Source organism: Coregonus lavaretus (genome assembly GCF_964263955.1).
Source record: "Coregonus lavaretus genome assembly, chromosome: 32".
Lineage (NCBI taxonomy): Eukaryota > Metazoa > Chordata > Actinopteri > Salmoniformes > Salmonidae > Coregonus > Coregonus lavaretus.
Window position 1 is genome coordinate 38,328,150 of NC_140019.1, and position 13,211 is coordinate 38,341,360.

General features: G+C 42.9%; 1 protein-coding gene across 1 annotated transcript in view; it reads left to right on the plus strand.

The window, feature by feature from the left end:
* Positions 1 to 13,211, plus strand: part of LOC311107830 (uncharacterized protein) — a 33,886-nt gene that overhangs the window by 123 nt on the left and 20,552 nt on the right. The window contains exons 1-2 of the mRNA XM_084150394.1: positions 1 to 170; positions 594 to 1,801. The exon at positions 1 to 170 is cut by the window's left edge and continues 123 nt beyond it. Of these exons, the coding sequence (XP_084006520.1) occupies positions 1,597 to 1,801 (205 nt within the window). The 5' untranslated portion in view covers positions 1 to 170; positions 594 to 1,596. The remainder of the gene's footprint in view (positions 171 to 593; positions 1,802 to 13,211) is intronic.

Consider the following 13,211-nt stretch of genomic DNA (forward strand, 5'->3'; position numbering starts at 1 on the left):
CACACTCCTTCAATAGGGACTGGAGACAGATCACCCAGACTAAGAGTTGAAGTATCACCCAGACTGGATAAACAACTAACTTCCCTTAACATAGACATTGTCATCTCCTACGAAACAACCTAAATAAACCAACTGAACTCTGCTGCCTGAGCCTCAGCTCTAATGATAATGTACGGATATAATGGTAATGTATGGATATAATGGTAATGTATGGATATAATGGTAATGTACGGATATAATGGTAATGTACGGATATAATGGTAATGTATGGATATAATGTTCATGTATGATATAATGTTAATGTACGGATATAATGGTAATGTATGGATATAATGGTAATGTATGGATATAATGTTCATGTATGATATAATGTTAATGTACGGATATAATGGTAATGTACGGATATAATGGGAACATACTGTATATCTCTGCATCTAATCCAAAGCAACATCCCATCAGGACTAAAACGTGACTCCCAGCTGGACTCCTGCATGATTAAAAGTCCAACTCCTAGGGAGATATAAATGATTCTGTTTATAGAAGGTTTTCTGGGCTTTAGTGAATATACTTTAATGTATGTGACTCTCACACAGGAACGCCATCTGGATGAGATACGAAAGATACAGTTGAAATATCGTCCAGCGGCGCTCGGCGAATCCTGACTGCTCTTAGGAGTGACCTTTCTAGAGTGAAATGCTGTTTCTCACTCAGTCCGAACCAAAACGGCAGGAAGCTTTGAAACACGGACACCCCGGTCGCCCCCCTCCTCGGCATTGTGGTCTTCCAAGATAAAGAGCTGCTTTCTGCACAAGAAAAATAATCTGTCAGGGAGGTGATTTCATTGCAGTCAACAGGCATGTTTTGGTGGCCGGACTAAGAAAGAAAATAAAGAAAGATTGAAAGAAAGAAAGGGGGGAGGAAGAGAAAAGAAACGTCTGGGTTTTGGAGAAAGAAAGAGAAAGATTGAGAGGGAGGGAAGACAGACACAAACACAAATAGAAAAGTTTGATGGTTTCTCAGCCTTTCTCCTTCAGCTGGAGATTTGCAGTAAAGCACATGGTTATTGTGAAAGCTTCTTGGCTGTGGTCCATGGGAACTGATCCAGTGTGCTCTGTGTCTGTGGAACTCCCAGCCTGCTTTAGATGTCTCCCGGGAGGTCCCTGATACTGTTACTGGTAGGTCCTGAGTAATACTGGGTAGTAACACTGCGTCAGAACCAGAGGAACGGTACACCTCTCCTGTCCGTCAGCCTCCCTCCCTGCTAGCTAGCTACAGGACTAAAAGGAAACCTTAAGGAGGATTACTGCAGAATAAAGAAATGTCCAGCAGCATGAGAAGAAACATGGACAGCTAAGATTCTCCTTATCCCCACTGGTGATTCACTTTTTTTTTGCTCCACTCGCTCTAAACGCTCCCCAAACGGTGATCCTCAAACTGACACACAGACCAAGCCAGGGAAGAGGGCTGCAGACGGTACTGGGTAGAAGAAGAGACAGAAAACTGTGGAGCAAACCAGAGGAGAACCAGAGGGGCTCCAGAACTCCCCAGGAGAGCAGCAAAGCTCCCCCAGATCGAGGCACCGTCCTGTGGGTAGAGATGGAGACGGAGAGTGGTCATATGTCTGTGAGGAGGGGGCTAAGCTGGAGCCCAGGTGGGGGGAGGAAGCCCCTTCATGGGGGGCAGGACAGGGACGTGGACACTGGCAACAGAGAGAGCGATGCATCTTGGGAGAGGCGGGACTACAGAGAGATCAAAAGACAGGTGACATCGACCTCCACCAATCAGCTGGCTCGGAAAACCAGTAAGTTTTGATGTTTAAACTGTTTACATGGCTTTGGTTTCTAGTTAGTCTGTAGTTAGTCTGGTTTATTTTCGGATAACCTACCTGCTACAGTGCAACAGCAGGAGGGAATGTGGAACAGGATGGAGCTACAGCGATGTGACTCTGAGATGCAGTAGTTGAAAGTGACTGAAATCAAGGACAAAACAGCCAGTTTCAGTTAATTGTTTTGAAGTGATGACAGAGTCATATACAGTCATATACAGAGTCATATACAGTCATATACAGAGTATTATACAGAGGCATATACTGAGTCATATACAGAGTCATATTCAGAGTCATATACAGAGTCATATACAGAGTCATATTCAGAGTCATATACAGAGGCATATACTGAGTCATATACAGAGTCATATACAGAGTCATATTTCGATTATTTGCAATAGAGCTTCAATTCATCTTGCTGTATTCCCTATTTGGATATGAGTAATTTTAGAGTTGAAAAATCAATGAGAACAGAATCAGAGCAGAAGGCAAATAGTAAATCCAGCTTAGAACAGAATCAGAGCAGTAGGCAAATAGTAAATCCAGCTTAGAACAGAATCAGAGCAGAAGGCAAATAGTAAATCCAGCTTAGAACAGAATCAGAGCAGTAGGCAAATAGTAAATCCAGCTTAGAACAGAATCAGAGCAGAAGGCAAATAGTAAATCCAGCTTAGAACAGAATCAGAGCAGAAGGCAAATAGTAAATCCAGCTTAGAACAGAATCAGAGCAGAAGGCAAATAGTAAATCCAGCTTAGAACAGAATCAGAGCAGAAGGCAAATAGTAAATCCAGCTTAGAACAGAATCAGAGCAGAAGGCAAATAGTAAATCCAGCTTAGAACAGAATCAGAGCAGAAGGCAAATAGTAAATCCAGCTTAGAACAGAATCAGAGCAGAAGGCAAATAGTAAATCCAGCTTAGAACAGAATCAGAGCAGAAGGCAAATAGTAAATCCAGCTTAGAACAGAATCAGAGCAGAAGGCAAATAGTAAATCCAGCTTAGAACAGAATCAGAGCAGAAGGCAAATAGTAAATCCAGCTTAGAACAGAATCAGAGCAGTAGGCAAATAGTAAATCCAGCTTAGAACAGAATCAGAGCAGAAGGCAAATAGTAAATCCAGCTTAGAACAGAATCAGAGCAGAAGGCAAATAGTAAATCCAGCTTAGAACAGAATCAGAGCAGTAGGCAAATAGTAAATCCAGCTTAGAACAGAATCAGAGCAGAAGGCAAATAGTAAATCCAGCATAGAACAGAATCAGAGCAGAAGGCAAATAGTAAATCCAGCTTAGAACAGAATCAGAGCAGAAGGCAAATAGTAAATCCAGCTTAGAACAGAATCAGAGCAGAAGGCAAATAGTAAATCCAGCTTAGAACAGAATCAGAGCAGAAGGCAAATAGTAAATCCAGCTTAGAACAGAATCAGAGCAGAAGGCAAATAGTAAATCCAGCTTAGAACAGAATCAGAGCAGAAGGCAAATAGTAAATCCAGCTTTGACACCTTTTGTGAAGGCGAAGACTCTCAATATCTAACACACGCTAATCACACGCTAATCACACGCTAATCACGCAGCTGATCGAATTACTTCTGGGTTAGAGACATTATGCTCCACGTTACATCAGAGGTGGTTAAACGCTCTATGAAACATCTGTTTCCCTGCCGTAAAAACGCAGACGGGGGTACACTGACATACAAACACACGCACACACGCACACGCACACAAGCACAAACACATACACGCACACGCACACAAACGCACACGCACACGCACACACAAACACACACACACACGCACACGCACACAAACACAAACACATACACACACAGAAACTGGACTGCTCTAAGATGGAAAGGCAATCCTGCACCCCAACCTAAAGGGCAATCTCAGAAAGGCTCTGTGCCCAGTACCAGTCTAATGGACTAAGTTGAGGGAAAAGTTGTTGGGAAAGACTTCATAATAAGTTCTGTCCAGATCATTATCATTATCCTGCCATAGTATATTTTTACATTTTATTCATTTAGCAGACGCTCTTATCCAGAGCGACTTACAGTTAGTGAGTGCATACATTATTTTATTTTTTTCATACTGGCCCCCTGTGGGAATCGAACCCACAAACCCTGCCGTTGCAAACGCCATGCTCTACCAACTGAGCTACACGGGGCCTGTGAGAGGGAAGCAGAGTTGGAGTTGTTACTTTAAAAAAATGAATGAGAGAGTGATAATATGAATGAAAGAGAAGGATAAACACGTCAGTGATGAAGGAAAAACATTGTGAACTCGTTAAAGTGTGTGAGTGTGTGTGTGTGTGTGTGTGTGTGTGTGTGTGTGTGTGTGTGTGTGTGTGTGTGTGTGTGTGTGTGTGTGTGTTCGTACACAACAAGGATACAGATTAGCCTACTATACTGAGCTGAAGCAGTGATCCTAACATCGTCAGAACAGATGAGCTAATTACAGGTCTTACAAGACATTGCTGTGCAGTAATGGAGAAACACAACAGAAAACGTCGTAGGCTTAATAAACTCTGTAACAAACTATAGTTAATACATGCAGTTGTTCAATGGAAGTCTATAGTTCACCTAATCGGAGAATAAACACAACGCATAGAGTACAGGCAAACAACATCCAGCTATCTGACAGTGTCAGAGCAGAGTTTTAACCCTGTGTTCAGTTGTGTTTTCCAGTGGGATTTGGAGAGGGGTTGAGTCCCCATTCATATGTGTCCAACCCTAGGGGCAGCACACTTCTATGGATAATATGAATTGTTGTTCAAGATTTTGTTTATCAATGATTGTGTTTCAATCTCCTGTCTTGGTATAGGCTCCTGAGATTAAATAGACTATGATGTTGAGCTCCTATCACATGATGTTGAGCTCCTATCCCATGATGATGAGCTCCTATCACATGATGTTGAGCTCCTATCACATGATGTTGAGCTCCTATGATATGATGTTGAGCTCCTATCGTATGATGTTGAGCTCCTATCGTATGATGTTGAGCTCCTATCCCATGATGTTGAGCTCCTATCCCATGATGATGAGCTCCTATCACATGATGTTGAGCTCCTATCACATGATGTTGAGCTTCTATCATATGATGTTGAGCTCCTATGATATGATGTTGAGCTCCTATCACATGATGTTGAGCTCCTATCATATGATGTTGAGCTCCTATCATATGATGTTGAGCTCCTATCACATGATGTTGAACTCTGATCACATGATGTTGAGCTCCTATCACATGATGTTGAACTCTGATCACATGATGTTGAGCTCCTATCACATGATGTTGAACTCTGATCACATGATGTTGAGCTCCTATCACATGATGTTGAACTCTGATCACATGATGTTGAGCTCCTATCACATGATGTTGAGCTCCTATCATATGATGTTGAGCTCCTATCACACAGAAATACTGCATCTTATACCCATACTGTCAAATACATTAAACAGGCTACCGGTTTATTTACTTTCAAGCAAGGTTGGCTATTGAATGAGCGATGGCTTAAATGGTAGCCTAGTATTAGTTGTGTAGCGGGAATAAAACCAGTCATGTCAGAAAAGGAGAGACATGTCCTGTAATATGATGATGATTTAGTCCTTTTGCCACGACAAAAGTATACCTGGTCTAACTCAACATGGTATTAACCCTCCTCTGGTACCTGGTCTAACTCAACATGGTATTAACCCTCCTCTGGTACCTGGTCTAACTCAACATGGTATTAACCCTCCTCTGGTACCTGGTCTAACTCAACATGGTATTAACCCTCCTCTGGTACCTGGTCTAACTCAACATGGTATTAACCCTCCTCTGGTACCTGGTCTAACTCAACATGGTATTAACCCTCCTCTGGTACCTGGTCTAACTCAACATGGTATTAACCCTCCTCTGGTACCTGGTCTAACTCAACATGGTATTAACCCTCTGGTACCTGGTCTAACTCAACATGGTATTAACCCTCCTCTGGTACCTGGTCTAACTCAACATGGTATTAACCCTCCTCTGGTACCTGGTCTAACTCAACATGGTATTAACCCTCCTCTGGTACCTGGTCTAACTCAACATGGTATTAACCCTCCTCTGGTACCTGGTCTAACTCAACATGGTATTAACCCTCTGGTACCTGGTCTAACTCAACATGGTATTAACCCTCCTCTGGTACCTGGTCTAACTCAACATGGTATTAACCCTCCTCTGGTACCTGGTCTAACTCAACATGGTATTAACCCTCCTCTGGTACCTGGTCTAACTCAACATGGTATTAACCCTCCTCTGGTACCTGGTCTAACTCAACATGGTATTAACCCTCCTCTGGTACCTGGTCTAACTCAACATGGTATTAACCCTCCTCTGGTACCTGGTCTAACTCAACATGGTATTAACCCTCGTTGTGCCAGTAACCGAAAGGTCGCTGGTTCTAATCTCCGAGCCGACTAGGTGAAAAATCTGTTGATGTGCCCTTGAGCAAGGTACTTAACCCTAATTGCTCCTGTAAGTCGCTCTGGATAAGAGCGTCTGCTAAATGACTAAAATGTAAATGTAAATGTAAACATGGTATTAACCCTCCTCTGGTACCTGGTCTAACTCAACATGGTATTAACCCTCTGGTACCTGGTCTAACTCAACATGGTATTAACCCTCTGGTACCTGGTCTAACTCAACATGGTATTAACCCTCCTCTGGTACCTGGTCTAACTCAACATGGTATTAACCCTCCTCTGGTACCTGGTCTAACTCAACATGGTATTAACCCTACTCTGGTACCTGGTCTAACTCAACATGGTATTAACCCTCCTCTGGTACCTGGTCTAACTCAACATGGTATTAACCCTCCTCTGGTACCTGGTCTAACTCAACATGGTATTAACCCTTCTCTGGTACCTGGTCTAACTCAACATGGTATTAACCCTCTGGTACCTGGTCTAACTCAACATGGTATTCACCCTCCTCTGGTACCTGGTCTAACTCAACATGGTATTAACCCTCCTCTGGTCCCTGGTCTAACTCAACATGGTATTAACCCTCCTCTGGTACCTGGTCTAACTCAACATGGTATTAACCCTCCTCTGGTACCTGGTCTAACTCAACATGGTATTAACCCTCCTCTGGTACCTGGTCTAACTCAACATGGTATTAACCCTCCTCTGGTACCTGGTCTAACTCAACATGGTATTAACCCTCTGGTACCTGGTCTAACTCAACATGGTATTAACCCTCCTCTGGTACCTGGTCTAACTCAACATGGTATTAACCCTCCTCTGGTACCTGGTCTAACTCAACATGGTATTAACCCTCCTCTGGTACCTGGTCTAACTCAACATGGTATTAACCCTCCTCTGGTACCTGGTCTAACTCAACATGGTATTAACCCTCCTCTGGTACCTGGTATAACTCAACATGGTATTAACCCTCCTCTGGTACCTGGTATAACTCAACATGGTATTAACCCTCCTCTGGTACCTGGTCTAACTCAACATGGTATTAACCCTCCTCTGGTACCTGGTCTAACTCAACATGGTATTAACCCTCCTCTGGTACCTGGTCTAACTCAACATGGTATTAACCCTCCTCTGGTACCTGGTCTAACTCAACATGGTATTAACCCTCTGGTTCCTGGTCTAACTCAACATGGTATTAACCCTCCTCTGGTACCTTTTCTAACTCAACATGGTATTAACCCTCCTCTGGTACCTGGTCTAACTCAACATGGTATTAACCCTCTGGTTCCTGGTCTAACTCAACATGGTATTAACCCTCTGGTACCTGGTCTAACTCAACATGGTATTAACCCTCTGGTACCTGGTCTAACTCAACATGGTATTAACCCTCTGGTACCTGGTCTAACTCAAAGACAAACAGCCGAGACTGATTTAGGATCAGACCTTACATATTTCAGATGACATTACAGGAGAGTGGTCGGCAGCGAATGAACTTTTGAAATGATCATGTTTCCACAGTTAATGAATGATTATGAGAGCAGATTTTTAATTTTCTGTAGCATATAGATTCATGTAGAGATGTTTTTGTAGCATATTGATTCATATAGAGATTTAACATGACTTGTCATGTGTCTTCTGCACTCAGTTCTTCCCCTCCACAAACACAAATAAATGAATATTTATGCACAAGTTTACATATTTCCAAACAAGGTTAAAGTTTGGCAGATTGTATCAACTCCCATATGATGTCTACACCTCACTGGTGTTCAAGGGGATTTCTGTGTTTATCTCTCTGGTTTCACTCTCGTTCTGAGTGTTTTATTTATTCCATCTGAAAGACACAGTTGCTTTGGAAATGTAAAATCATCTGCAAGTTATTTGTATTTGTATTTGTATTTATTATGGATCCCTAATACTCTTCCTGGGGTCCAGCAAAATTAAGGCAGTTCATACAATTTTAAAAATATTACAATACATTCACAGATTTCACAACACACTGTGTGCCCTCAGGCCCCTACTCCACCACTACCACATATCTACAGTACAAAATCAATATGTACGTGTGTGTATAGTGCGTATGTTATAGTGTGTGTGTATGCATGTGTCTGTGCCTGTGTTTGTGTTGCTTCACAGTCCCCGCTGTTCCATAAGGTGTTTTGTATCTGTTTTCTAAATCTAATTTTACAACTTGTATCAATTACCTGATGTGGAATAGAGTTCCATGTAGTCATGGCTCTATGTAGTACTGTGCACCTCCCATAGTCTGTTCTGGACTTGGGGACTGTGAAGAGACCTCTGGTGGCATGTCTTATGGGGTATGCATGGGTGTCCAAGCTGTGTGCCAGTAGTTCAAACAGACAGCTCGGTGCATTCAACATGTCAATAACTCTCATAAATACAAGCAGTGATGAAGTCAATCTCTCCTCCACTTTGAGCCTGGAGAGATTGACATGCATATTATTCATGTTAGCTCTCTGTGTACATCCCAGGGCCAGCCGTGCTGCCCTGCTCTGAGCCAATAGCAATTTTCCTAAGTCCTTTTTTGTGGCACCTGACCACACGACTGAACAGTAGTCCAGGTGTGACAAAACTAGAGCCTGTAGGACCTGCCTTGTTGATAGTGCTGTTAAGAAGGTAGAGCAGCGCTTTATTATGGACAGACTTCTCCCCATCTTAGCTACTGTTGTATCAATATGTTTTGACCATGACAGTTTACAATCCAGGGTTACTCCAAGCAGTTTAGTCACCTCAACGTGCTCAATTTCCACATTATTTATTACAAGATTTAGTTGAGGTTTAGGGTTTAGTAAATGATTTGTCCCAAATACAATGCTTTTAGTTTTAGAAATATTTAAGACTAACTTGTTCCTTGCCACCCACTCTGAAACTAACTGGAACTATTTGTTAAGTATTGTAGTCATTTCAGTCACTGTGGTAGCTGACGTGGATAGTGTTGAGTCATCCGCATACTCAAAGCCAGTGGCATGTCATTAGTAAAGATTGAAAAAATAATGGGCCTAGACAGCTGCCCTGGGGAATTCTTGATTCTACCTGGATTATGTTGGAGAGGCTTCCATTAAAGAACACCCTCTGTGTTCTGTTAGACAGGTAACTCTGTATCCACAATATAGCAGGTGGAGTAAAGCCATAACACATACGTTTTTCCAGCAGCAGACTATGATCGATAATGTCAAAAGCCACACTGAAGTCTAACAAAACAGCCCCACAATCTTTTTATCATCAATTTCTCTCAGCCAATCATCAGTCATTTGTGTAAGTGCTGTGCTTGTTGAATGTCCTTCTCTATAAGCATGCTGAAAGTTTGTTGTCAATTTGTTTACTGTAAAATAGCATTGTATCTGGTCAAACACCATTTTTTCCAATAGCTTACTAAGGGTTGGTAGCAGGCTAATTGGTCGGCTATTTAAGCCAGTAAAGGGGGCTTTACTATTCTTAGGTAGCGGAATGACTTTTGCTTCCCTCCAAGCCTGGGGGCACACACATTCTAGTAGGCTTAAATAAAAAATATGGCAAATAGAAGTGACAATATCGCCCGCTATTATCCTCAGTAATTGTCCATCCAAGTTGTCAGACCCCGGTGGTTTGTCATTGTTGATAGACAACAATAATTTTTTCACCTCTTCCACACTCACTTTACGGAATTCAAAATTACAATGCTTTGTCTTTCATAATTTGGTCAGATATACTTGGATGTGTAGTGTCAGCAATTGTTGCCGGCATGTCATGCATAAGTTTGCTAATCTTGCCAATGACAAAATCATTAAAGTAGTTGGCAATATGAGTTTGTTTTGTGATGAATGAGCCATCTGATTCAATTAATGATGGAGCTGAGTTTGCCTTTTTCCCCAACATGTCATTTAAGGTGCTCCAAATATTTTTACTATCATTCTTTATGTCATTTATCCTTGTTTCATAGTGTCGTTTATTCTTTTTATTCAGTTTAGTCACATGATTTCTCAATTTGCAATACGTTTGCCAATCGGTTGTGCAGCCAGACTTATTTGCCATTCCTTTTGCCTCATTCCTCTCAACCATACACTTTTTTAATTCCTCTTCAATCCATGGGGATTTAACCGTTTTTTACAGTTATAGTCTACTCAACTGTATAATGGCGCAATCCAAGCTCTTGAACTAGACAAACTCACGACTCTACTCTGTCTGCGCCACAGTCCATGTGAAGTCAGTCAGTTTGTGTGTGCACTGGTCTGGATGGGAGGCGAGTTGAGCCTGTGCTCTGCGTGCTGTAGGGACCAGCAGCTTTTGCAACAAAAACGAAATCCGATCCTCTGTCGAGCAGAGCAACAGAAGGGGGTGTGGGGAAGCAGATACAGTTAAATTGGAAAAGCTTGTCGAACGGCAACTGAAGAGCAGAGGTCTCTGACATTTTAAAAGGTAAGGAAAGACTGAAAAAAGGAGTGGGAAAGTTACTTTGTAACTTCCTCATGGAGCAGAAAACGTATCAGTAAATGTCTTTCCACCCTAAACGCTGAGGTTTTCCTTTGGTTTTGAGAGCTTTAGAGAGAAGTTAAACCTTTTTGTAACTTAAAATGTGCGTTTGCTTTATTTATCCAGGTCTGTGCGGTGAAATAACGTTTATTATGGATGTTTTATGGACTTTTCCATATTGTAATTTTTTGCTCTAGTAAATGCCCATCGGTTGAAAGTCTCAGTTGAATTCATGCTTGATGAATGTTCCACCATGTGATGCGGTAATTTAATGTACTGAAAATTGAATCCCACGTTATTTCATGGCCATATGACATCTGTGATTTCTGTCCGAAGTGTAGTCTACAATATAGTCTCGTATGATCGTTTAGAACATGGCAGAAACGGTCATTCAATTCAATACCTAATCCTGACCATTTATTAAATTGTAATGCGCACATATAACTCAGTGTCCTACCGTTCTATAAGACAAACGTCAGGAGATTATCTTCCAAAGTAACTATTTTAGTCGTCAATATTTCATTATCAGAATGCTCATGATTGGTGGTTTGTGTGTTTGCGCAACTATGCGTCACCTAATAGGTAGAAATGAGTCCCAAATGGCGCCCTATTCCTTACATAGTGCACTACTTTTGACCAGAGCGCCCCCCTCTCTCTCTCTCCCTTACGTCCCGCTCTATATCGTTCTCTCTCTCTCCATGTCTCCCCCCCCCCCCCCCCCCCCCCACAAATGAATTTCAATTTCATTTTAAGGGGCTTTATTGGCATGGTTAACATATGTTTACATTGCCAAAGCAAGTGAAGTAGATAATAAACAAAAGTGCTCTCCCTTTGTAGGTTAATTTAATGAAGGTCCAGATGCAGATGCAGATTATTCCTGGTCTGGTCGGCTGGCTGCAAACTGTAGTTGAAGGGATCATCATGCTATTTAATGTAAAACATGCTCAGAGCCAGGAAAATCTGCCTTTAATATGAACACCCTGGTGAAAGCGAAGTGTGTCCCAAATGGCGCCCTATTCCCTATATAGTGCACTACTTTTCCATAGGGCTCTGGTCAAAAGTAGTGGACTATAGGTAGGGGATAGGGTGCCATATGGAATGTGGTCCCAGTCATAGTTTGGAGCCAGCTGGTTGGCTGCTTTAGGGGTTGTTGTGATTGGCTCGTACACTGTGGTTCCCATCAGTCGATGTACAGTAGCTGTCTGGATGGTCATGGTGTGGAGAGAGGTTGAAGGTTTACTGTCTGGATGGTCATGGTGTGGAGAGAGGTTGAAGGTTTTCTCTGTCTGGATGGTCATGGTGTGGAGAGAGGTTGAAGGTTTACCTGTCTGGATGGTCATGGTGTGGAGAGAGGTTGAAGGTTTACCTGTCTGGATGGTCATGGTGTGGAGAGAGGTTGAAGGCTTGCCTTTCTGGATGGTCATGGTGTGGAGAGAGGTTGAAGGTTTACTGTCTGGATGGTCATGGTGTGGAGAGAGGTTGAAGGTTTACCTGTCTGGATGGTCATGGTGTGGAGAGAGGTTGAAGGAATACTGTCTGGATGGCCATGGTGTGGAGAGAGGTTGAAGGTTTACCTGTCTGGATGGTCATGGTGTGGAGAGAGGTTGAAGTTTACCTGTCTGGATGGTCATGGTGTGGAGAGAGGTTGAAGGCTTGCCTGTCTGGATGGTCATGGTGTGGAGAGAGGTTGAAGGTTTACCTGTCTGGATGGTCATGGTGTGGAGAGAGGTTGAAAGTTTACCTGTCTGGATGGTCACGGTGTGGAGAGAAATTGAAGGTTTACCTGTCTGGATGGTCATGGTGTGGAGAGAGGTTGAACGTTTACTGTCTGGATGGTCATGGTGTGGAGAGAGGTTGAAGGTTTGCCTGTCTGGATGGTCATGGTGTGGAGAGAAATTGAAGGTTTACCTGTCTGGATGGTCATGGTGTGGAGAGAGGTTGAAGGTTTACCTGTCTGGATGGTCATGGTGTGGGGAGAGGTTGAAGGTTTACCTGTCTGGATGGTCATGGTGTGGAGAGAGGTTGAAGGTTTGCCTGTCTGGATGGTCATGGTGTGGAGAGAAATTGAAGGCTTGCCTGTCTGGATGGTCATGGTGTGGAGAGAGGTTGAAGGTTTGCCTGTCTGGATGGTCATGGTGTGGAGAGAGGTTGAAGGTTTACCTGTCTGGATGGTCATGGTGTGGAGAGAGGTTGAAGGTTTACCTGTCTGGATGGTCACGGTGTGGAGAGAAATTGAAGGTTTACCTGTCTGGATGGTTATGGTGTGGGGAGAGGTTGAAGGTTTACTGTCTGGATGGTCATGGTGTGGAGAGAAATTGAAGGCTTGCCTGTCTGGATGGTCATGGAGTGGAGAGAGGTTGAAGGTTTGCCTGTCTGGATGGTCATGGTGTGGAGAGAGGTTGAACGTTTACTGTCTGGATGGTCATGGTGTGGAGAGAGGTTGAAGGTTTACCTGTCTGGATGGTCATGGTGTGGAGAGAG